Here is a 20,271-nt window from a genome sequence, read left to right on the forward strand (position 1 = left end):
ATTAAAAAAAAATGGATAGGGACCTTATCATCACAAAATCTGCATGAGCGGGCCCCGTTTCCTTAATGCCTTTCCTTGAAATGTAACGAATAGGGATAGAAAGCACAAATTAACCGATTTCGTGGACCTCAGACTGTGTGCTGGTATCCAAGAAAACAATGCCATATGCTTATTTTGTGCCTTCTACGTCAGTTTTTCCTGAGTTCCGCAGATAATGAAGAGGTTTAATACCCCGTGCATTTTATGTCGCCCTTGCGTCTGCACACAGTTGAAATTTATTTAGCGGATTTTCTATTTTTATTCTCACCAAAATCTGAGAACTTGAAGCAATGGCAACAAGTTAAAGACCACGTAGTCCGCGATGGTAAGCTGAGGCCAAATTGGTCTTTTAAGAATAAAGGGTTCATTTAAAAAAAACTGCATTTTTGCTTCCAATTGCCCCCACCTACACACACGCATCCCTCCACCTTATACCGCCTGGGATACGAGTTCATGTGATTTTCTCAAGGTTAAGAATACGGTGAATAACGCCCAGAAAAACGTTTCGGGTTTCCAATATACCACTCCGGGTTCCTTTACTACTCGCTTTAAAGTTCGTACTTATTTGTCATAATGAAAGGTATTTTATGTAATAAATTAGGCACTTTTTATCATAAATTAAGACAGCAAAAAAGGTTTTATTTTTAGTCCATAATAAAGGCAACAAAGATCAGGAGGGATTATTGATCTTTGTCTAAGTGTTGGTTAACTTTGATAATTATGTACCCAATTAATTTTTTTTTAATACAGTTTACGTTATATTTATTTTGCGTCCTTGTCTAGGGCGTGATGTGTAACCTTCCAATTGCTGCAAGTAGTCCTTGTTCGGTGGTAGCACATGACTTACTAGAGCAAGAAACGTCATTATATTTACCAGCAACCCTCCTAGAAGAAACCGAGACAAACACTACAGGAATGAAGTTGGAAGAACCTATTGACCACCTTAGCGCAAAGCCAAGCAAGCGGTTTCAGCTGTTCTTGGTGAAATAGCGCCTAATGATCTAGATCTTCTCTGGGAATCTATTATGTCCTCAAAACAAAATGAAACTGGAAATTACACTTGTTCTAGTGGTTTGGATAAAGAATTGATGTACACGCCACTCAAGCTTTGAGCACCAAACCCAGCGACTTTTCCTAAAAATCATCTGGGGACATGTTAAAGTCGTCGTGACTTGTACGTCAGCATTGACGTTACCATGGCAACCGACTTTTGAGAGCCATATTTTCCAAAACTTGCTGTTTTACTCATTCAATTATACCCTTACACTGTTCTCATACGACGTCAAGAAATACATTGTTAATATTGTGATTCCGTGACTGATCGACTCCCCAATATCACGTTTAGTCACGAAACAAAGAGTTTAGCGTTTCAAAATGGCCAAAACTCACCCAGTTTGGCTTTTCTATCTCACTCTTTAAGTAGAAACACAACTTTGCAACTGTAAAACCTACAAGGATTAAGAAAAATGAGTATTTGGGGATCAAATATCCACTTTCATGGATTTCGAAACTGGAAGTGTTTACACAATTACCGTCGACCCACCATGAAAATTCCTTAACTTCGATACCGCCTTATAGAGATTTCCTTCAATAACCCAAGCTAATTCCCAGGTATATTTTAGATGTATGTCTAAATGTGGGATTTAACTAGAATGAAGTCAATTTGGAGTTATACCACATGTGCAATATTGCCGTCGAAAATCAATAACAAAACGGAGTTTTTGTTATTCATAAAACCTATTCCTCATTTTTAAATAATTTCTGCTCGGTGAGTGTCGCTTTTGCTCTAAAAGAATCTTCTAATAAAAGAAGAACAGTGATTCTGTTGGAATAAAGTGTCCAAATTTCTCCGTACGACTTTGTTTGCGAACGAGAGGCAAGTTGATGTATGCAAATTTCACGTAAATGATTAGCCAATTTTGTGACTCCGACCACAAAAACCGATATTCTAATTTTTCTAAAAAATAAAAAGCTTTTGGCAGGAACAATCCACATCAGGTATCTTATCTACCTAAAAGCTACTTATGGGCAAAAAACGAAAGAAAGCGATTTTTCAACTCTTGCCACGAAATTAAGATTTTGGTCGATATTTCCTGACCGTCGCTCTTAAGTTCCATTGCCTCTTCTTTTTCCTTTTGGTTTTTATCACTTGCTTATTCCGTACTTTAACTATTCGTGTTTATTTAGCTCAGTGGCCGATTCGTGTTGTGAAAAGCTTCTTGGCTCTTCGCTGCTGCCTCCTTGATGGACATAATATGTACAAGTGAACAACGCAGACGAGAAAGGATTATAGGTGGAACGACTAAGTACAAGCTGATCCTTGGTAATTACTCAGGTAATTGGATACTTCTCTTTCATCTTGCGATAGACTCGCGGTTAAAGAAGATCCATAAAGGTGACAAGGAACGAAACAAGAAGGGAAAGCAAATCTTTCTCACCGCATGACACTCATTAACTGGATGGTTAGATGATCTATGCTAAGCATGGGGCAGGCAATGCTTTGGAAACCGGATGAATTTGTTTTAAGGCCACTTTTCCATCTACTATCTCCTCTTTTGTTAGTTTAATGTTTCAGGAAATGCTGGTGACGCTCTTGCTTGGTGTTGCAATTTATCATCTAACACCAGATATTACGATAATGATATTGACATAAACCGCAACTGCGCCGTTAAATTCAAAGGAGACTAGTGGTTCACCAAGTGTCACCCCTCGACTCTGAATGGCTTGTATCCTCGTGGGCACCACTCCCTCGTAGGTACTGGTGTGAACTGGGTTGGATGAAAGGGTGTGCGTTACTCTTTGAAGAAGGCGGAGATGAAAGTTCGATGATTGGATCTCTAGGTACTGAGCACTGCGAGGTCCGCAAGTCATGAGCGAAAGACCTAAAGCAAACTACCTTCCCATCTACCCATACTATCCAGTCAATGATGTGCATTGAAGCGAATGGTTCCTTTGAAGTCGAAAATTGCTTCAAAAATGCGCATGAGTAATTCTAAAAGCGCAAAAGAACGAAGATTAACATAGCTAAGCATGGAAATGCTGGGCTCAAAGAGATTACTCCAGGATATTGTTCTAGAGGCAAAGTACACGCCTAAGTGTTGAGAGAAACGAAACAGAAACATTCTGGAGGGAAATTTGGGGATAACAGTCAGCCCGGCTCCGTCACATTTGTCTTAATTAATTCGCTTACCCAACGGATTGGATAGAGTCATTGAAGGTTATCAAAATCACCATTTTAGAGGTAAAAGGGTTACCACTCATATTGAATGAGAAGTGAAACAGGCAGTGCACGAGTCGCATAAGTACCCTTGTAACACAGCAGTCAAACGTCCACACAAGTGCAAACGTTGCAATCGCTCGGTGGGGCGGTTTTAGACTGTTAGACGGGCTACAAACAACCACACAAGCCAGTAAGTCACGGTCATTTGAAAGCGTATGACTTTTTCGGTAAAGCTCAAAATACCATGGTAAATCAACAAGATAACCGTATTTGAATAAGCTTTGCGTTCGGAAAGTGTCGAGATTTCCTTTGCCCTAATTATGTAATCCTTCGCTTATTTTGCGAATAAGCGGTTGTTTCTTATGTTTTCCTCTGAAATTTAGCGCGGGGAATTAGCGCATAGCCGGCCAAAATTGATCCCTTTGAAATTGGCCACTCCCCTACGTTTGACCACTTACCCGACCACTTTTTCTCTGAAAAAACTCTGAAGCAAGATGTATCAAACCAATACAACTTTGTACAGGGTAATTAATATTATCAACTAAGTTGATAACGTAAATTGGCCACTGTACAGAGTTTCAAAGCTGACGTTTCGAGCGTTAACTCTTCGTCAGAGCGAATGAGGAAGGGATAACGGACGAAATGTCAGCTTTTAAACTCTTTACGGTGACCAATTTATATTAACACCTCAATTGATAATACTAAATTACCCTGTTATACTCTCCCAACGACGCAGCACCACAGTCTCTTTAGAAACTTTCCTCATTAAGCTCCTGCCTCCTCAGAACAACTGTGAACTCAATTTGAGACGAAAGAGGAAATTTAATGTTCCTCTGGCTAAGACGAAGAGACTCATGAATACATTCATATATAGTAATTTTAGTTAATCTGTGTACATTTTTTTTATACTTTTCTCATACTTTTATTAGATTTTATTATTGTAACGATTAATCTAATCCAGCTTTTGGCTGCGATTTTAATCAGAATTAACTATCTACAATCTACAATCTACAATCCTTTATTTATTCAAATTTGTGCTGATTAGGAGATGGTTTTCTCGAGTCTGTTTAATTTACTCATGTCACTCTCAAGGGCGAACTCTTATCTAAAAAGACCCTCTCGGTCTACTATGGGATTCAAATGCTTGCGGTGTATGGTGTGTAAAATATGATCGGAAATATGATGATTATGGCACGATCATCATATTTCCGATGAAACTTTTTGCATTTCTGGGTTTTTTTCAAGAACACTGCCATCTTGAGAACGCATCCCAGAGGAAAATACATGTTTCTATATTTTTAACCGTAAAAGCTTCCACAAATGTGTCATCTTATCTTACTATAAATTGCGCAAAATTTGAAAGCTATTTCCGTATTTGGAAGGACATCGTGATGACCCTAAAAACTTCTCATGAAACGAATAACTCCAGGGACATATTCAAACGATGAGTAGAAGGCAAAATATGTGTTGAATCCCCTAGGTTTCAAATCAATAGACATATGGAATCCTGGTGATGATTGGTTTTGAGAAAAACTAGAGTCTTTCCAACTTTATGTCACTCCAAACTTCTTTTTATCATGCCTTTGGCCCTCTGATAATTACACTAATTATAAGAGGCAGTTGGCTAATTGTTAAATACCGGTCTTATAACAGCAACGCTACAAAATAGCCGCTAGGGGTGTTTGATTTTGATCGGGGTTTTGAAGATCGATCGAGCTAACAAGTAACTGAGCTATATTGCACTGCTTCAACCATAGGCGGCCCAAGCTCACGTCTCGAGAAAAAGCCAACGATGAATTCATGAACGCGTCACGCGTTGTGTGACTCGGTGTTAAGTTACGGGAGGAACCGTTGAAAATTAGAACACGTTATAAGGCATAGTACGGGGAACGAAATATGGTCGATTTATAACGATAAATATTTCGAAATCTGAATATTTTACACGTAAAATCAATAAAAACTTACTCATGCCCTGTGTATCCGTCGAAGTTTCTAGCGATTTCTGCTGTTTTAAGCTTGCTTTACCATCACTGTTAACCATGTCAAAAGACGAAGTCAAGGCTGCACACTCCGATTTCGACCTTGGTCCACGCGGAGGTGGTTTGCGCCCCGAAAATCCTCCCGATCGGCATTTTTCTCAGCCACACTTTACGATCTAAGATCGCTGCACCCTGGGACATGTCTCAGTACCAAAACTTCACGCGCATTTCGCTGGAAACGAGTGTTTTCTACCTGAATTTCCAAGTTCGCTTCTTTCTGGTTAAGCTTTGAACACGAAGACTGGACACGGCCGCGAAAGAGACTTGGGTACGAGGTCAATTTTCTCTCTACCGCGAGTGGTACGGTCGATTAATGTACAATACTTACCCCATCTCCACAGAGGCAACTAGCCTTAACCTATTGTCCTAATCAACCAATCAGACAGCGAGTCGAAAGTAAAACAGATAAACAACGTACAAAATTTGAATATTCTGCGGGGTTTTCTGTGAGCATCTAAGCTTCGATTATTTTCGCGAAAATGCTATCGAAGAGGAAGAGATGCGGTGAAATTGACGGCGAAGCGAATCAGAAGAGAGTAAAGAGTGGCAAAGTTTCAAGTTTGCACTATTGGAAATTTTGGTGAGTCGAAATCCGAACGCTTTCTTTGATATACAAATTGAATGTCCGCATGTGTAGTTTATTTCAGTATCCATTCAATTCAGTTTAAAATATATAATTTTCCTTCGTTGCAGGTTCATTTCAAATTATGAATATGCTGAAGGTAGCCTTACCTTTGCTAGGGACGTGATCAGCCACAGTGTGGCTGACAAAGAGAATAGCGAATCGTTAACTTCGTTTTCGAAAATTACGTTAGGCGAAATCATAAAAGATCTCTGGGGTGAAAGAGTCAAGCACGTGAAACGTGGACCACGAAGCGATCGCAAAGCTGCGTACTTAAATATTAGAAGGTCCGAAGGTGGTATCGGAAAATCGTTGGGTTTCACTCTGGAAGAAATTTCAATTCCCCAAACCTGGACAAGGGAATGTGTCGCCCCAGGACATTACATTTTTTCTAGACGTGAAAAAATGGACTACAATTCTCAGCGTCTGACCCTGGAATTGTCGGTGAAGTTCCAGAGTGAAAGATTTCGCCTAACGTAATTTTCGAAAACGAAGTTAACGATTCGCTATTCTCTTTGTCAGCCACACTATGGCTGATCACGTCCCTAGCAAAGGTAAGGCTACCTTCAGCATATTCATAATTTGAAATGAACCTGCAACGAAGGAAAATTATATATTTTAAACTGAATTGAATGGATACTGAAATAAACTACACATGCGGACATTCAATTTGTATACCAAAGAAAGCGTTCGGATTTCGACTCACCAAAATTTCCAATAGTGCAAACTTGAAACTTTGCCACTCTTTACTCTCTTCTGATTCGCTTCGCCGTCAATTTCACCGCATCTCTTCCTCTTCGATAGCATTTTCGCGAAAATAATCGAAGCTTAGATGCTCACAGAAAACCCCGCAGAATATTCAAATTTTGTACGTTGTTTATCTGTTTTACTTTCGACTCGCTGTCTGATTGGTTGATTAGGACAATAGGTTAAGGCTAGTTGCCTCTGTGGAGATGGGGTAAGTATTGTACATTAATCGACCGTACCACTCGCGGTAGAGAGAAAATTGACCTCGTACCCAAGTCTCTTTCGCGGCCGTGTCCAGTCTTCGTGTTCAAAGCTTAACCAGAAAGAAGCGAACTTGGAAATTCAGGTAGAAAACACTCGTTTCCAGCGAAATGCGCGTGAAGTTTTGGTACTGAGACATGTCCCAGGGTGCAGCGATCTTAGATCGTAAAGTGTGGCTGAGAAAAATGCCGATCGGGAGGATTTTCGGGGCGCAAACCACCTCCGCGTGGACCAAGGTCGAAATCGGAGTGTGCAGCCTTGACTTCGTCTTTTGACATGGATAACAGTGATGGTAAAGCAAGCTTAAAACAGCAGAAATCGCTAGAAACTACGACGGATACACAGGGCATGAGTAAGTTTTTATTGATTTTACGTGTAAAATATTCAGATTTCGAAATATTTATCGTTGTAAATCGACCATATGTCGTTCCCCATACTATGCTTTATAACGTGTTCAAATTTTCAACGGTTCCTCCCGTAACTTAACACCGAGTCACACAACGCGTGACGCGTTCATGAATTCATCGTTGGCTTTTTCTCGAGACGTGAGCTTGGGCCGCCTGTGCTTCAACATATTGCTTCTCTATTTGTTCAAGAGAAGAAAAAACGTGCTGTCTTGATTACCTATCTCATGGTCTCGGCGGACTGTTAGAAAGAAAAAAAAAAAAAAAAAAAGGAAATGACAGGTAAATACACTCCGTTTATAATCGCCACACCCTGATTAAATATCGGTTTCACATAAGCGTTGGGTTCACCGGGATTAGTTTGAAATAAAATCCACAACCTAAGCTGTTCCAGGCGTTCAGTTAGTAAAAAGAAGCGCGATATTAGATGGCGCAAAAAACGGAGGAGTGTTAAAATAAGGGAGGCTTGTGTCAAGGCTCCGACCCAAGCCTCCCACGCCTTTTCACTTCGCCGATTCTAACTTTTTCCCTAAGCGGCAGCCGATTGTATAATATGCGACTGTGCCGCAAGGTGAAACCAAAACACGAAAGCCTGCTCGCAAGGTAAATATAAGGCGGTGAGAGATCTCTAGGTGGCGAGAGACCGCCGGTAAGCGGCGTTTATTGTAACTACCGCTACTTCCGCGTCGGTAACTTTTTCGCTCCTTTTTCCAACTGAACCCTTGGAACAGGCTAGCCACGACCATTTGATCGAGATAGCACGGCAAATTCAAAGCACTGAAACACAAAATTTCTGTATCCTGCAGGAAGGGAGTCACGTTTTCGTTGGTCAGATGGTTGTACCGTCACGTGTCACGTGCTTTCCGTCTCGCGTGAGTTTCCCTCATTTAACCCTCCCATTTCCCCTCCCCCCTTTATAGAAAAAAAAAATTAAAAGGAATTTCCATTGCCCGAAGCTCTTGTCGGGTGTCTGTGGTATTCGATCAGCTGAAGTAAGCCACGATCAGTAATTCATTGGTCTTATTTTCATCTCGGTTCTCTTCAAGGAGTAATAATGTCCCCTCCAGTGGCGCCAGTTCACACCACGACCATGGGGGGAGTCACTGCCACGGTGATAAAAGCCATTCAGGTTCGAATGGTGACATCTGCTGTACCACCAGGCTCCTTCGTACAAAATAGCACAGTTACAGCTGCACTGATCATTATCTTGATCTCTGGTGGAGAAGGGCTGATTTCTATGCCAGTTAAGAGAGTCGCCAGCATTTCCTGAGACATAAAATAAACAAACAGTTACCTCACCGAAATTACTTATCACCGGAGTAGTCCGCTGCCTAATGTTGATTAAGCACTATAACATAAATGTGTAAAGTACGGACGGATCCTAAACTTTATTAAATTATAAATTCCCACAGAGATTATAGGCTCAAAACACAAATGGGTTACAATTTGGAAATGCATTTAAGTTGGGAATAAGATTTTCCTGTTCTAATTTCTATCAAAATTACAAACCTGCAATTGAACTGACAGATCACGCTCTAAGCCAGGAAATTTGTTACACCGTATACTTGAAGAGAGCGAGCAAAGAAATCAACCAAATTTCCCCTAAATACCTGCGTAAAACCCAAATTTATATTTTTTGCTTCAAGGAACTGGCACCAATTAAGTAGCGGAAAACTTCATTCAGAATTTTTTGTCATAAATAGGATTTTGTTAGTGTGTACGATTTGAGTTTTTATTTGGAAGTTCTTGCAGATCTATATATATTTTTAGTGCATCCTGTAAACTTAAATTAGTGAAAATGACCAAATTTTTCCTTACGCTTAGTGTGCTAAGTTTTATATTTCGTTTTCAAATTCGTTCTCTTCTCCCTTTTTGGAAGGGAGGGGGGGGGGGCTGGATTGTTTGCATGCAAATATAGGAAAGCAATAACAGAGAAGTGCAGAGAATTAGTGCAAGATTAAGAATTCGAAAGAATGATGTATACTTCTCTTGGAAATTATTTACTCTAACACCCCGCCAGGTTTTGATCGTTAGCTTTTTAGATTGTCTACACTAATCGACAACCGTGCAAAAGCTAAAAGGAAACAAGAGAACTGTTCAGTTGTAAAATATATTAAATCACCTGAGTAAGTACCATAGCTCAGCTTGTACTTGTCATCCTCGCTCATGACAGCAAACATGTCATATAGAGCATATGTAATATTCCCTTCAAAGTCTTCCAAGTCTACTCTTAGCATGTTGTTGCTATCTGAGGTCAAGCGGTAAATATTTTCCAGTCCCAGCCAAAATTCACCACTCAAATTGCCAAAGCTATGTATGTAGTCGTTCCAGTAGCGGTAGAAATCAACTGAGCCGTCCAGTCTCTTCTGAAACACTGTCCATCCTCCACCAGCTGTTGTTTGGTCACAAAACACCTCAAAAGCAGGCAAATTGTCAGGACTGATCTTGTACACACCGTCTCTTGTTTCCCCTGATCTCCAGATTTCAGCGCAGTTTCTGTAAACTAGCAAGCGGTAAAACACGATGTTCGGCATTTATATGGATTCGGTTATCATGACAACATTTAGAACTAAATTAGTCAATATCCCCTTTTACAGTGCATGGCACTAATTTATAAGAGGTTTGCTTCGGTGAGATATATGCCATAAGAAAATTATTTACCTCAGTGTCGGTGAAAGTAGTGGAATTTCTGTCACTTTTTACCTGCACTTCGGTGAAAAATTATTAAACATTGCATCGGAATATTTACCACTGGCTCGCCAGGAAATCATGACGCCTGCTATGCATGGTGCTAGGTGTATAAAGAATTATGAATTAACAAACGCATCTTTTGACAAACTTCTTTCACCTTTACTGCAGTATTCACCAGTGAATCCACGCTGACAGAGACATCGAAAACCTTTACTGGTGAATCCAGCTTGACAGGTGCCATTGTTTAAACATGGACTGCTGCTGCAGGGATTCTGGTTGAAAAAAATAAGTCAGTTCCCAGCAAACGAAATCTAGGCTCCAAACTCGTACATAGGCATCAACGTTTGTAATATTTTACCTCGATAGCGAAGAAGGTGTATGCTGATCTATTTTCAAGAGAGAACATAAACTGGTTTCCAACAGTGGCGTTGTTTAGCTCGCATCTGTGTTTCCCTCCCTCTGACGGCCCAACATTGATGGACACACAGTTTGGCTCTATATAACACATCACTCGGCAGCTCCTTGCATTAGTGACCTCTTCACTCTTGATCACATGACCTTCCATTGCCTTGCCTATTATTGGCTTTTTGAAAACAATGTTGCGACAATCGTTACCTGTAACGAAAATATAAAAGGCTTTTCACTAATAGTACATGCAATAGATCTTAAGCAATCAGTTGATCTTCAATTAAAAATACTTTCCAAGTAAAACCTTTCCCCCTCGAGCCCGATCGACATCTGAAACGCAAATATCCAATTCCTTCTTTTTCTTTCCAGGTTTAACTTTCTGCAATTACCACATTTAGTGCTTCACTGTTGAGAATCATTTTATTCTCATACAAAAGAGTCATCCATTTACTTTATTTATTGTAGTTATTGTTTTTATCATATCGAAATTTATTCCACACTCTCAGGCTACTCTACGAGTTATTTTGTTTTCATTTCAGCCACTAAATTCAATAAACGTCTTCTCTTGTTTCCCCATCTTGTAATTAATTTTGGCATTGTGAAATGCCGTAAAATGAAAATCTCAAACCAAAATACTGTAGAGGGTTTTAAATAAACATAATTGGATTTTTCTTTCACCATTTTTTAAATTTTTTTCATTTGCAATACACACAAAATACAATTCTAACATTATTAACAGCCTGGTGTTACTTACAAATTGACATACTTAAAATAAATTCAATTCATATTCTATGTACGATTGCGTCGGCGGTAGTGTTATTACAAAATGTGGTGCATCGGAGGCTTACGAAAGAAGCATGTTCGAGGTGATAACTTATGTTAAAGAAGCCGAAAACTGATTAAGTTTTTTCTTTGTCTTTCTTTACCTTGTTTTCTGAGCAGAGAATCACTCTAAAATATTTACCCGCTTTAGGGATAACATAGTTTTGGTTTAAATCTTAAAGGCTACATGGTGCATCTGAAATTAATCGATAGAGTTCGAATCGGACGTTCTTCACTTAAGGAAAACTTTGTAATGTCATACTCACCGCTGCAAGAATACAGAATGAAAATATTCCAAACCAAAATGTGGAGAAACTTATTCAAGGCCATCATTTCGATATCGAATTGAAAATTTATACAATAATGTGATTAGAAGAAACACACAGTGTGTCTCTCAATAGCAGCAGCTGCTAACATCAACATTCTCGTTCTCCTTGGGGCGTCTGTTGATCTCTCAGCGAATAGGAAGCATGCAGGAATTTTCTACACCACAAAACAGAATTTTATTCTTGCAGTTTCTGTAAAGAGAGACATTTGGTTATCGACATACCAAATACCCTTTCATTTCATGTACTGCAGATTGTAAGTTTGTAATATTTAACTTAACAAATTAAAGGGAAGACAAAGCCATTCCAAGGCTTAGATTGGCTTTATTTTTATTAGGTACATACGTTATTGTAGTCACACAGCGAGACGTCATTAATTATGCGGTATACAAATACCGTTTGTTTGGGCAGGTCTACCCAGCATGTATGCCATGCTGACTCAGAGGCGACTGCGCTGGCTCGGCCATGTATGCAGAATGGATGATGGACGCATCCCAAAGGACATTATATACGGTGAGCTCGCCACAGGGACGCGGCCAACAGGACGACCAACTCTGCGCTACAAGGATGTCTGCAAGCGTAACTTGAAGACCTGTAGCATCAGCCCTGGAAACCTTGAGTCAGCAACAGCCGACCGTAAACTCTGGCGATCGACTGTCAAGGCCGGCGTCAAACAAGCCGAGTTGAAGAGGGAGAGCCAGTAAGAGGTGAAGAGGACTCGCAGGCGACAGAGGCTCCAGTCTGCCCCCATTCCACCAACCCCCACAAATGACTTTACCTGCGCAAAATGCCAGCGGGTCTGCGGCTCCCGTATTGGGCTTCACAGCCACAGCCGGCGGTGCAGCTTGACGTGATTTTACTTCTTAGGTGCAGATTTCCATTGTCTTCCGAGACAGACGGTTGCCAACAACAACAACAACAACAAATACCGTTTCATTTGATGTACTGCAGATTGTAAGTTTGTCATATTTAACTTAACAAATGTTGTCTTCCCTCTTGGAATGGCTTTATTTTGGTTAGGTACTTACTTCAACCCCTACATTAACTTACGTTATTGTAGTCACACAGCGAGACGTAATTAGTTATGCTGTAAACGATCGACCATCTGAAACGGAAGCCATTACGTAAAATCAAAAATACTGAATACTGCTCACTGGGGTTACAAGAATACCAATTTACCTTTCTATCTCCTTTCTGAATTTTTATTCTTTTGTTGTGTTTTTTCTTATTGATTTTCTGTTTACCGACCGATTAATCGTGTCAATAAACGTTATTTACCTAACATATCTCATTCTATGATTAGGCAAACAGTATTGTGGCTACGGACATTATCAGTGGTGTACCTGAGGCTAACGAAGAAAAAATCTTTGTATTGAACATTAAGGCCGAAAATTGATTAATTTTTTTAATATTTGTCTTGGTTTTGCTGTGGAGAATAATTGGCAAATATAAATAGACTTCATGATACCTCTAAACTTAGTCGTGAGTTTTTATGTGTAAATGTTCCCCATATGAAGAAAACTTCCTTAAATATGATACTCACTAGTGCAAGAACAAGGTTTGAAATTAATCCCCACCAAAACAAAAAGGATGTTAGTCATGGCCGGTAACAACGACGCATTTTGTGAGAACCTAAGCATTTTGTCATTACGGTGGCAGCATTTTGGAAAAGCTATTTCAGCACTTTATGACAACAGCGAGCTACGCATTTTGTAAAATATCGTCGGTCTACGCAATTTGTAACAACATCATGTAGCAAATTTTAACATATTGACCAACAATACCCAACATAACTAAGAAAAAAATCACTAGTCAGTAAAAAATAATTCACTCTAGAATTTTGTTACAAAAAAATTTACAACCGGGGTATGAATAGTTCTCTCAGGAGAAATATCTACAGAAATGTCTACATAAATGCTTTAGATATGATAAGTAGGACTTCGAATATTTAACCGTGATTTTGCTGATCGATTTTGAAAGATTAATAGCAGACCTACATTCTTATAAGACTGTCATGCTGACAAGATTTAATTTCAAAACGTCGGGAGGGAAAGTAAAAACTGAATAACTGAAGCCAAGAGAATATAAACAGAGAATACAAAAAAGAGCCGTACATCAGCGGTCTTGCGAGAGAAATTTCTCATCAAAACGTGGTTAGATACTCACCAGTTAGAGCAATTGTTAATCACAGCCGAAAATCACGCTAACCCAAGTACATTAAACCTTAAACCAGTAAACCTTACTGCTTGGCCTCATAATGTATGATGCAGTCCTAGCTTTGCAATCTAACCTTTTTCAAACAAATAACTGTTAAGTTCTTTTTTCAAAGTGTTTCAGCGAACGAAAGATTCAAATACCTTATTTTTAAAACCATTGAGTTTAGGAGTTTTGTTCAATCAACCCTTTAATTCCTAGGTGTGACTAGCATCTAATCTCTCCTTGCACTGTCACCACTGAATGAAACAGCGAGGTCACAAGAATAGAGCAAATGATCACGAACTCAAGAAGTTCTTGATTGTTAGACAAATTCTCCTTGTCAGCACCCTAGTTAATGTATACAAAATAATATGGAGAATATGCATACTGGTTTAATATCCCAGAGAGATATTCACAGATCATATCGATTCATTCCGAAGCTGCTTAGAAATGTAAAATTGCTCGCTTTCACCGAAGCGTTTTTATTTTATACATATATTTTAACACTGCTTGTAATCTCTTGTGAGGAGGCGGCAACTTTGAAGTTTCGCTGAAGACCGTTCAAGCAAACGAAGTCTTAAATTTGAATTATAATACACGCGATATAACAGCCATAAAATTTCAAGGAAATTCAGTTTTGCTTCCAATCATGCCTCAATATTTTTTTAAGCATGAGCTAGGTTTAAAATCAGAAAAGTTGTGCAAGATTTATTCAGAAGGTTGCCATAACCGAAAAACCTCATTGTACCACAGGTGTTTTGTTATAATCAAAAACGAAGTTTTTTTTCCTGCTTTTGTCTTCGAGGAAAACGCAATTTTAGTCAGCACTTTCCAATACTTAGTTTCATATCCTGTGCGACAATCTTCATTGAAACTGCTCATTAAAATTCTCGCAGCGCTTTCACGTTATTACATTTTCATTTGCTCTACGCTCTGTTTAAACATTACTAGCTTTAAAATAAGACATTTCTGTCACTTTGTAAATGATATTTGTACTTTAGAGATTTATAATGAGAGCCGCAATATATTTGATATGTCAGTCCTTTTCGATGTCTGCTGTTACAAGTTAATTGTAGCTCCAGTTTAAAGTCCTGATGAAACGGGTTTTTCAAACTTGATCGAAAAGCGTCCACGTAATCGAAAATTTTAAGAAGAATCAAAATATGAACGTTCCCGCCGTCATTGCATTAACAGGAATTGTAACAGCCCTTCTTGTGGCTTCGTGTTGCTATGTTTGCAAGAAGCGCCACGTAGAACCGATTGAGATGGAACAACAAACTAACGAAGCAGATGCCGAGTAAATGGAGGATTTTACAAAAAGCCTAGCCCCATAGAAGCTTCTCAGATAATTCCACGTGCTTCTAGTGCTGACAGTGAAGAGGAAACAAATGTTTTTGTTATCAAGGTATTAAATTAATTACGATTCTGAAGTTGCTTCTCGATATACAACCCGACAAAGACCGTTTGTTTGGTACAACAGCTGACTTCCTTTTCAGTTACCATATTGCATCAATGGTCCAAGTCTCTTCCGGCAGATACAGACGAGAAGGGTAAAAGCCCGAATTGGTAATAGTTGTTTCAGTTTATAAAGCTGTCATTCATTGAAGGTGGCCGCTCCTAGTATCCCTGATCTAACTGACGATTCATTCCGTCTGTCAATGAAAGCGATTTTACTTCGAACGAACTAGCAACTTTATTCCGTTGACATTTAATTCAGCTGTTTTTAACAACGAAAATTCACGGAACTGTTGGCATAATATTCCGTTTTTAACTCACCTCGCAATTTTTTTGTTCACAGTCCAAACTGGCATCGTCAGTGTTACGGAGGCGCTTTGTAAAAAGATTCATTGCAAGTTCAAGCCATAAGCCGTGGAGGATATCATGATACAGACTCTCCCAAAAAAAATTAAATTTTCATCCGATTTATCTGGAACTAACCAACAGTCTTTACCGGGTGATCTGTCTGGTCTGTCAAGACTTCATCCTAGGAAAACATTACACTTCATGCAGCTTAAGTTTCAAATATAATTTATTTTGTTGAATCTGAAAGGTTCCGGAGTAGAATAGCCTTTCGATAATGTCCAAAGTAGTTGCGACGGCCTATTAAAATACAGACAAAGCCATTAAGAACTCTTCAAATAAGTAAACATGCACCAGTGCGCGCGAAAACGCGTGCAACCAAGTTAGGATAGACTTAGTACTGCATTTGATTATCTGAAGTGATTTGAGTTACTTGGACCAATCAAAGAGAGTATTATGGCAAATATAATTCAGTGGCAAATTGCTTTCCACACTGAACTAAGTTGGATTCCTGTTGGATTCTGAAGTTTTTTATTGAAAAGCTAAAACTGCAAAGTAAAATTCACTGTCATTTGAAAGTTTTCGTCCATGTTGAACTTGAACATAAACACACTGCATGCGTTCAGTCCGCGTGATAACCTTTCCAATGGCTCACCATTCCTTTTTCATGGCTTTCATTTAGAAAGAACGTTATCAACTTATTCACTTAAATGAATCTGTTTCGTAGATTCTGTTTTATGACCTTCCTTCCAACCACTGGGAAAAAGTTCATTCACCAGAGACCACTCCATTAAGATTCATCAGACGACGAGTCTGAATCACTTGAGTCTGAATAAGCTCCAAGTCCTGGTATAACCTGTTTTTCCTGCTTTTCTTGATTAATACCAGACTTTGTTTCACATTTCGAAGCACTGTCAGTTCTGTTTGCAAAAGGTCTTTTCTTCAGGTCGTCTTCTTCCGCACTCGCACTTGATTTCTCAGATCTAATGTTCCTCTCTTCGTGTGTCTCTGACGTTACTGTGTGGGGAATAAGATGGGATTTGAGCTCAAAAGCGTGTTCTGTTACTGAATATGACAACAAACTCCCAGATAAGGACTACGCACTGTTAGGTGCCTCTTTTTCTATAGAAGATGCAAAAGATTTCTTGAGTTGTTCACCCACTCTCAAAATAATAAAAATCACACGTCTTTAAGCCTTCAGAACAGGTGTCAATTTTCTGTATTTTCCAGACGGGAGCAGAGGTGAGCGTGAGGCGAAGTGAACGCGAGATAGACGCGAAGGGCTTCGCAGCGTGTCACTCGCCCGAAATTTTTTGAAATAACTGATTTTTTCATAGCAGTTGTAGAAGATCAAACCGTCTCAATTTTGCAAAATTCTTACTTTTCTCAAACTCGTTGGAAGCTTTTGACTTCTTTTCTGGAGACTCTTGACTACTGCTACTACTGCAAAGAAGAGAGGAAAGACATATTTATGCATTTGATTGGGAAATGCACATATTTAGACGCAATTGATTGCATGCTTGCATGTGACAATGTTTCCATGCATCAAAGCATATATGCATGCTGTAAGACCTTTTTGTGACAAATTTGATGAAACAAATGAGCTGATTCGTGCTCTCTTCTCTTATATGAAGTAGTATTCATACCTTTTTCTTTTAATGGCCCCCGCTATAAGTTGTAGTTGACTTTTTTTGGCCCCAGACTCCTGTGAGGACTTTCGTTGAGATACTGCTGACCCAGCTGGTTTGGTAGTTGTTGGCTCAGCTATTATGGCACTCTGAAACTGAGAAACTGCATCCTAAATCAACAAAAGAAAGAAAATTTGATGACTACTTCTGCCTACTTAAGCATAGTTTAGGTTCAAACTTTTCTTATCAAATTAGATTTGTATTGGAAATGATAAGTTGAAATTAATCAATTGAATATGTGGAATAAAGATTTTAATGACTTTCAATGCAACATCAGAATCTCCTTGGGACTCACAAGGAAATTTGAGTCACAAATGACTTAGGGTCAGACAGTGTGATTGCTTTCCTTCCTTATCAGCTCTAGACACAAAGACTAAGACCACAGAAAAAAAGATAAATGGAAACAATAACTATAATGTATACCCTATACTCTCTGATTTCTTGTGATTCTTCATCAAATCTGCGATTGGCTATCTCCTCTTGTTGCTTAGCAACCAGGTCAAGAAACACTGTCTCATCACCATCAAGGCCCTTTATCATATTTTCTAAACAAAAAAAGATAGTTCTCAAGATATAGAAGCAATATAAGGATATGATGTTTGGGCATCACCTTCAAAATTACATCTCAACATTTAGCCTATTAGTGCTTAGCATTTTGATATACTTTTCGTGGTGAGTCATTTATATCCAACATGGCACTAATTGAGAGTGTACTTAATGCTCAACTGGATTTCTGATTTACTCAACTGGACCTTTGTGGTTTAACCAACTTGTCCTCAATTCTTGCTGTAATAGTACACATTAATATTTCTTATAAAATATAGCTGAATGCAATATACATGTTGTGGTTCAATATTATCCTTGGTTCAAATTTTATTTTCCTTTGTTTCGAACTCATTAACATACATTACAATACCCAAAAAGAAAAGAAAATGAAATTTGAGCTAAGGACAAAATTGAACCACAACATACACACCTAAACATCATGAGCCATAGAGAAGTCAACCCAACAATCTTGTTGACATTGACGGTAGAATAACTTCATTTAGTTCATAATAAGTCACTTACTTTCCTCATTCTTGATGATAACCTTTTTTCATAATAAATTTTTTCTCACAGAAGAGATTGTAATGGATACTTCATTACTCACTGTTTGTAACTAGTTCTTGGTTATCATCTTTCACAGGAGTGCAGAATATTAACCAATTTTTTGGTCACATAATTTCAGATCAAATTTTTTTAATGAGACAACAATTTGGAGATGTTTATTCTATTCAGGGCAAAATACATCAAGATAGTCTGTTACAAAGAAAACTCTGAATAAAATTGTTTCTAATCAGGCTCAAAACCTATCCTGAAATACACTCAGCACTGAAAAAGAAACACAAGGTACTTACTCAACTGATGTTGTTCATCCCATTCATCCTGTTTTTTCTGTTTTTGTTCTTGTAGTCTTTCATACAAAGTCTTATTGTCATGAACTGGCTCAGGGCACTCTACCATTTGGAAATAAGGGTAGTTTGAAAATCTAGTGTTAAATTTGGTTTTGTGCTCAATGAGCACTGCAGGTGTTAACCCTTTAACTCCCAAGATCTCATAAGTAATTCTCCTTACTGTCTGCCACATGGTTGCTGTGATGTTAGTTTGGAGAATTTGGTATTGGATCAACTAATAATCCCCTTTTTAAGACTTTCCTTTATTCTCATCACTTGTCTGCTTGATATTGTATTGACATTGTTAGGAGAAATTATGTCTTGGTCACTTGTGGGAGTTAAAGGGTTAATACGCAGAGAAAAGTTCAGCATAGTTCACAGTTGCGATTCTGAAAAGCTTGCATACCTGGAACCCATTTACCCAGTAAATATAGTCATTATGCTGTCAGAAAGTTTGACCTGGGAACATTTAGGACAGTGTTCATTGTGCAAAGATCACAGCAAGCAAAGCTGGCTCTCATAATGGCTCATTTCATACAATACTGGGACAAAACTGAATAGCAAACTAAGCAAAACAGAGTCAGCTCAGCTGAATGGCTCAGCTCAAAAATTCACTCCTTAAAACACTAAGAAAGAAATCAATCACAAAGGCCAACCCAAACAAACTTTCACATTGTTAACAATTAATCCCAGACTGATTTACTATTTGTTACATAGAGATCAACAGAAATTTAGTTGATAAATGTTTCTCAGTAAAATTAGAACTGATGAAATTGACAGCATTGTTTGTTGAGTAAGGGGGATAAGTTTCTAATAAAAGAAACTGTGGTGCTGCATTGGTGGGAGAGTATAGTAGGCAATTTAGTTGTGAATATGGAGGTGATCTTTGTAGTAATAGAGCAGTAGTGAAAATAAGGCCTAATGTACAGGCCTGAATGCAATCTATAATTCAGCATATATACCATACAAAATCTCATAAATTGCTGTGGTTCCATTTTCAGATCCTTGATTCAAATTGTTAACATTGTTATTTTCTTTTTGGATATGGTTAATTAAAGAAAAATTAAAGAGGAAGGTAATCGAAGATTCAAAGGTTATTCAATTACATCAAAATATCACCCTTTGTATTTACTACGTACGAGAAGATCCTGGGGCGAGAGAGTGAAACTCAACACTTCACTTCACCACACGAAATTGTCTAGTCAACTATATTCGAAAAAAAAAACCTTAAAGGATCTGCATAATGAAAAGATAACTAGGCGCCGAATAATTCGTATTCGTAATAAAAATATTGCGCCTGATTAGCTCGACCTTCACCAGGAAATCTTCGACCAAACAATTTAGCTTACCGATTGGATCGCTTTCCTTTCTAACTTTCTCCCATTCTTCCTGTTTCTTTTTGCGTACATCCTCGATTTCGGTCTCTGATACAAATGATACACCACTCATGTTTAAAGATTCACGACGAAGCCTGAAACATTCTCTTTAAATTCTTTGTGCAGAGCCAAAGTGCTACACTCGACGCTCACGCTATCCTCTAAACAGTCCTGTAAACATTCAACTGAGTTTAAGGAT

At 38.6% G+C, this 20,271-nt stretch overlaps 3 protein-coding genes and 1 long non-coding RNA gene across 4 annotated transcripts; 2 read left to right on the forward strand and 2 right to left on the reverse strand.

The window, feature by feature from the left end:
* The first annotated feature begins 5,640 nt into the window (after window positions 1-5,640).
* LOC149047787 (uncharacterized) lies at window positions 5,641-6,427 on the forward strand. The gene is made up of 2 exons (XM_089202026.1): window positions 5,641-5,878; window positions 5,992-6,427. Exons 1-2 carry the CDS (start codon window positions 5,778-5,780, stop codon window positions 6,398-6,400), a joined length of 510 nt encoding a protein of 169 aa, XP_089058152.1. The 5' UTR covers window positions 5,641-5,777; the 3' UTR covers window positions 6,401-6,427.
* A 1,803-nt stretch (window positions 6,428-8,230) lies between these two features.
* LOC113665854 (microfibril-associated glycoprotein 4) lies at window positions 8,231-11,601 on the reverse strand. Its single transcript, XM_027181584.2, has 5 exons — window positions 11,520-11,601; window positions 10,382-10,638; window positions 10,181-10,295; window positions 9,455-9,835; window positions 8,231-8,598 (listed from the first exon to the last, which is right to left on the reverse strand). Exons 1-5 carry the CDS (start codon window positions 11,584-11,586, stop codon window positions 8,336-8,338), a joined length of 1,083 nt encoding a protein of 360 aa, XP_027037385.2. The 5' UTR covers window positions 11,587-11,601; the 3' UTR covers window positions 8,231-8,335.
* Window positions 11,602-14,813: 3,212 nt separating this feature from the next.
* On the forward strand, window positions 14,814-16,150 carry LOC149047788 (uncharacterized). Its single transcript, XR_016185320.1, has 2 exons — window positions 14,814-15,180; window positions 15,574-16,150. It is a non-coding gene; the product is annotated as an uncharacterized LOC149047788 (long non-coding RNA).
* Window positions 15,787-20,262, reverse strand: LOC113665857 (PSME3-interacting protein). The gene is made up of 6 exons (XM_027181587.2): window positions 20,046-20,262; window positions 18,661-18,759; window positions 17,687-17,808; window positions 17,222-17,373; window positions 16,957-17,018; window positions 15,787-16,592 (listed from the first exon to the last, which is right to left on the reverse strand). The coding sequence occupies exons 1-6, from the start codon at window positions 20,143-20,145 to the stop codon at window positions 16,366-16,368; spliced, it is 762 nt and encodes a 253-aa protein (XP_027037388.2). The 5' UTR covers window positions 20,146-20,262; the 3' UTR covers window positions 15,787-16,365.
* Between the last annotated feature and the right edge of the window lie 9 nt (window positions 20,263-20,271).

The sequence above is a fragment of the Pocillopora damicornis genome, chromosome 3 (assembly GCF_964200805.1).
Source record: "Pocillopora damicornis chromosome 3, jaPocDami1.2, whole genome shotgun sequence".
Lineage (NCBI taxonomy): Eukaryota > Metazoa > Cnidaria > Anthozoa > Scleractinia > Pocilloporidae > Pocillopora > Pocillopora damicornis.

Excerpts from the sequence above, each read along its gene's own strand:
- LOC113665857 (XM_027181587.2), bottom strand. The coding sequence starts at position 20,145 with ATGAGTGGTGTATCATTTGTATCAGAGACCGAAATCGAGGATGTACGC. Across the intron at positions 17,809-18,660 it reads GGATGAACAACATCAGTTGA|AAAATATGATAAAGGGCCTT; the intron begins GTAAGTACCTTG and ends TTTTTTGTTTAG. Across the intron at positions 17,019-17,221 it reads GGGGCCATTAAAAGAAAAAG|TAGTAGCAGTAGTCAAGAGT; the intron begins GTATGAATACTA and ends TCTTCTTTGCAG.
- LOC149047787 (XM_089202026.1), top strand. The coding sequence starts at position 5,778 with ATGCTATCGAAGAGGAAGAGATGCGGTGAAATTGACGGCGAAGCGAAT. Across the intron at positions 5,879-5,991 it reads TTGCACTATTGGAAATTTTG|GTTCATTTCAAATTATGAAT; the intron begins GTGAGTCGAAAT and ends CCTTCGTTGCAG.
- LOC113665854 (XM_027181584.2), bottom strand. The coding sequence starts at position 11,586 with ATGATGGCCTTGAATAAGTTTCTCCACATTTTGGTTTGGAATATTTTC. Across the intron at positions 10,296-10,381 it reads ACACCTTCTTCGCTATCGAG|AATCCCTGCAGCAGCAGTCC; the intron begins GTAAAATATTAC and ends TTTTTCAACCAG. Across the intron at positions 8,599-9,454 it reads GAGCTATGGTACTTACTCAG|GAAATGCTGGCGACTCTCTT; the intron begins GTGATTTAATAT and ends TTTATGTCTCAG.